Below are 4,873 nucleotides of genomic sequence, written 5' to 3' on the forward strand. Positions count from 1 at the left end.
TCTCTTTCTCAGTTTGGTTCCAATTTGGCACTCTAAATAGGAACATCTGAATTGAATTTCTGATCTGCTAAGACTAGGACTGTATCAGTGGCGAATTGTTGGCAAGGTTTTTTAATTTCTTTTTTAGAAGAAATTAGATCAATAGCCTAGTAGTATTTTTCTCTGATTTCTATTGAATTTTTTACATTAAGACTAGGAAATGTAAACAGTAAGAATCCAGGTTATGCAGCACCAAAGCTAACTCAGTGGCTTTTTGGTTGCTTCCCATCTCAAGAGATGAACTTCCAGGTTCTTTCACTGCACGTTAACTGGTCATGCTTTATCTCGTAATACTTCTGTACTTCTCTGAGGTTAGCATAATTTCAGAGCCTGTAGTGTGCACTGACCTGGCTAAACCAAATCATCTCTGGAAGCCATGGTCTAGGCATTCCCAGGACATTCTGAACATCATTCATTTGTAAGTGTTACACGATAGGGTGCTCCTACCCCTTAACGTAAATGTCACTCATTTCTTCCCCTGTGATGCTCTTTTCATCCAGAAGGACATCTTTGGTGTTCCAGACAATCACCCGCAGGATATACCTAAAAGAGAAGATGTTTGGGGAAAGAGAATTGAATTGCCTTTGTCAGGGCTCCCAGATGGTGAGTAGTATTTATGGGTACTTACTTCTTGGCTTTTCGGGGAGTGATGTTGAAGGGAGGGCCTGGAGGTCCTAAGCTTTTGGGGAAAACATCAACCCACATCTGGAGCTTTCCCTGAAGCAGTGGAGAAGACGGATAAGGGATTGTTCGTTGCATACAGATTTGCCATGGTAATTCTATGGAACTGCTTATTGAGATGCTTAGTACTAATGTTAGCCACAGACCAAAGCTCACTCATTGTGACCAATGTCAGAGCTTCTACAAACTTCAGTTAGGAGCAAGCCCAGTCCCTCATGCTATATAAGCTTCTTCTAATGAACAATGCCAAGAATTCAGAAGATGGTAAGGACATTAATTCCTAGTAAATTTAGTGCAAGTCAGGTGCCTAAGTAGCTCTCATTCTCTAGGTCCAAGTTTCTGTTCTCTCAGAGGTGGCAGTGAGTACAGTGTTATACATGTGGCTGATAGTTTGCAGCTGGTGGCCATTAGTCCCCTTAACTAGACTCTGAAGTAAGGCAACCACTGCAGATTTTATACTCTGCTTCAAATGCAAGCCCCTTTATTTTTGCAGATAAGTTTTGTGGTTGCTGCAGAAACTTTCTTAAAAAAAAACAACCATGGACAAGTTAGTAAATGCTAGAAAACAAATGTTAGTGTTTGTTCCTCTTTAACAGAGAGGTCCAATGTAAGGTTTCATGTTTAAACTAGCACCTCTGGACCTTGTAAAGAAATGACAAGTTTGGTCTCATTTGTTGAATGTAGCTAGGAAGCTCTCGAGTCGGGTGGTCTCCTTTATTGTTGGTGAGATATTAAACACATATTCTAGTTTATTTCAGTAACAAAGTAGTAAATCTTTCCTAATTTCCACTCTGTCAGTGTTTAAGGTGTCATTTGATAGTCTTAGTCAAAACATAACTGCATTTTATGTTTCTAGACTAACCTGCTTTAGTTTCTCAGCCAAGTAATACCAATTTGTAGCCCTCTTCCCTGTGTGATACCACTCTATTGACATCATGGTATAAACACAGGAATGCTCCATTTCTGCATTCAAGAAACCAGAAGTAAACCAGGTCACAGTACCTGCGAGATGTTGGGCTGGAAGGTGCTATATAATGTCCGTGTCTCCACATGTTCAGGTACCAAGCCCTGGGTTCTGAGGATATGAAGGGCAAGCCGCTCTTCACCTGGACCAAGATGCTGGTGCAAAATTTTGTTAGCTTCTGAAGTAAAAGAAATGGAAAAAAAACCAGGGGCTCATGAACTGGAATTTGCATCTGAACTTTTAAAAAAATTTAAAGCTAGATTTTTAAAACTGAGGGAAAACTGTGCTTAACATTTAAAAAAATCAACCACCTTTTTTTTCTAATTTTCCACAAATAACTGAAAAGTTTTATATTTGTATTAATATGAATTTAAGAAGTAAATATAAAGTAAGTGAACAAGCTCACCAGCTTCCTCCAAAGTATAGTCTCGTCCCCCGTAGTTAATCTTTCTACCATTCTCAGAGAGGACAGGAGGAGCGTAGCCTTTAAACCTGGCCACATTTTGCAATAACTGGGTTGGTTTTAGTTGATCACGCCAGGTATTCACACCTGAACTTTTAGGAAAGCAACAGAAACACATCCTAAAATTATTCACCATTCAGGGTATTTACACATCATGTAAAATGTATTTATTAAATTCAGAAAAGGCAGTGCTGTAACTGCCTCGATTGAGGCCACTTGAGTTTTATACAGTGACATAATTTTGTACCAGCTCAATTACATCCCAAGACAGAGTGCTTTTTTTCTTTACATATCAAATTAATTTACACTAATGGACGCTTTCAGATTTATTTCCATGGGTAGGTCAGAAAATTCTAAGTGTGTTTTCTATGGACAGAAATAACACACGTTACCATATAAAGAGAATATTAAAATGTTTGACATCATCGTTTCAGTAAAGGCTCTTCTGAAGACTTTGCAGCTCAACTTGGAATTCAGATGACAGAGTGAGCACACCAAACACCCATGAGAAGCCACAGCACTGTTTTGGAACCATATAATTAAGATGAAGGAAGCTCAGATTTTTTATAGAGACTGGGTCCTAGAACTTGCAGATAAAAATTTTCAACAGACAAAATGACTTACATGCAGTACTGCTGAGGGATGCCACAGTGAGCTCCGTAACGAGAAAGGAATCTGTTCTCCAGATCAATTGTGGTTTCACCCACTTTTTCATCACGAGTCAACGTGTCATAGTCATAGACTGAAATTTTCAGATCCTTTTCTTGAGGCAAGAAGCAGCTGAGTTCATACATTCTCAACAGAAAAATGTCCAGTTAACGCTATTTCAAGCAATACTTTTTAACTTAAAAACCTCCCACTTTTTAGTTTATTTTTGAGCAATAGCATTTACAAGATATTAAAGGGATTCTTCCAATGCTGATAAATCTAGCAGTAGTTACCACTCATACTCCAGTTTCTGTTTGCACGTATTAATAATTCCGTGTGTACTCCTATGGATATTACATCCTTCCTTTCTGCACAATGTACTACTTAAATGTTTTCTGTGCAGCAGCTTGAATTAGGACTGAGAAAGAAACTAGCGTGGCTCTGCCAGCCACCCTGCAAAAAGGACGGTCGTTCAGTCCATAGTTTCTGTATGATTAGAAATTTTTTTTACCATAATACAAACACAGTTGGAGCCTTAAAAGATACAGTCCAAATGTTTAGCTTCTATGACTAGAAGGGATTATTCTGTCATCTAGCGCTCCTACAAAACAGACTATCAAATTTCATTGCAAAGTACGCTTCCCAAACTCTATAATCCTAGTCCTCCTCTCCTAACTTTCTAATTTATCAAAATCTTCCTCTAACTCTGAACACCAAACCAGACCCAGACTTTCATTAGTAATTACGAAGATTCTGTAATCTTTCTATATCCAATTAATACTTTTCTATTCAAAGATACCATTGGCTTTTGAAGGAAAGACAAGTGTACTGGCAATACATGTTAAGCTGATTGCTCATCGTGTCACCCAAGTAGTTTTCAGAGTTAAAACTTCTTCCATATTCTATAAGCATATTTTGTCATTCTTGTATGCATAAAACAGGGCGGTTTTAAGATATTTACATTGTTTGACTTTTTATCCATGCAATTTATCCATGTGATACAGAAAAATCTATAGACTAGCCAAACACCTGTGTTGTCCAATGATTTCAAAGGGCAGTACAACTTTTCTCCCAATTAACTCTCAGTATATAACTATGAATAGAGCACTTGATATTTTAAATAATGATTTCTCTTAAAAAAATAAGCAAGCATTCTATAATACAATAAATTGAAAATATAAAAAAGTTTGTTACCTGCCAAAAATTGGGTTGAGAGTATTAGGCACATAATTATCTCTGTCTTCAATTACTTTTTTACTGAGGGATATTTTTATATAAGGATCACACTATTTAAAATAAGAACAAAATATTGTTAAAAAATAGTTATCAAGACTAACTTTATTTAAACTATACTACAGCAGAGTTAGCTTACAGACATTCCAAAAGCAAACAGTCTCACCAGCCCATTATTATCCTGGGGTTGAAGCTGCAAAGCTCGTACAATATAAATTCGCACAATGCACTCCTGAGGCCCGCTGTCCGGCAGCTCACGGAACTGGCGAGGAGGAGCTGGAATAGTGGGGTCGTCAGGTAATGCATAGATTTTAAAGGATCCCTGAAAAATAATACAAAGACTCAGTCAAGATAAATGTAGAAAAATACCTCTGCTAGGTTTGTTTTTTCTTATTTATCCGACACATACACACTCTAATTTATATAGCAATGGTAAAATTATAGCCTAATCCACAGTCACTTTTGTCTTTTGTCTTACTTTAGTGGGTTTTGGATGAGACTTACTACAAAGGCAAGGTTATATCCTTAGCTGATAGAAGTCAATACAACTCTTTTGATTTTAACACAATTACTCAGTTTGCTCCAGCTAAGAATATGTAACACATACTGCATACTTCATATTAGTTTCCCTTTCCAAAAGCATCATTTAGTGCTTCTTTGTTTTGTTTTTAACATTATTTTAATCTTTAAAAGTCATAGTCACAGAAATAGTACAAAATACCTTTTTCAAATTAATCCTAAAAATGTACTTCACTACGGAACATCTGCAGGTGAAACTTTAGCCCCATTGTGGTTACCTAGGAAGGTTCTGTTCCACAAGTACCAGGTAAGATCACATTAGCAGG

At 37.1% G+C, this 4,873-nt stretch overlaps 1 protein-coding gene across 2 annotated transcripts in view; it reads right to left on the reverse strand.

Annotated features, from left to right (window-relative positions):
- The window catches only part of MYOF (myoferlin), a 65,793-nt gene that overhangs the window by 3,329 nt on the left and 57,591 nt on the right, over positions 1-4,873 (reverse strand). For both annotated transcript variants that reach the window (XM_010180823.1, XM_010180822.1), the window contains 7 exons: positions 4,195-4,350; positions 3,990-4,081; positions 2,772-2,942; positions 2,091-2,239; positions 1,723-1,862; positions 668-756; positions 487-582 (listed from right to left, as the gene is read on the reverse strand). In XM_010180823.1, the coding sequence (XP_010179125.1) occupies positions 487-582; positions 668-756; positions 1,723-1,862; positions 2,091-2,239; positions 2,772-2,942; positions 3,990-4,081; positions 4,195-4,350 (893 nt within the window). The remainder of the gene's footprint in view (positions 1-486; positions 583-667; positions 757-1,722; positions 1,863-2,090; positions 2,240-2,771; positions 2,943-3,989; positions 4,082-4,194; positions 4,351-4,873) is intronic.

The sequence above is a fragment of the Mesitornis unicolor genome, unplaced genomic scaffold, assembly GCF_000695765.1.
Source record: "Mesitornis unicolor isolate BGI_N332 unplaced genomic scaffold, ASM69576v1 scaffold683, whole genome shotgun sequence".
NCBI classification, from domain to species: Eukaryota; Metazoa; Chordata; class Aves; order Mesitornithiformes; family Mesitornithidae; genus Mesitornis; species Mesitornis unicolor.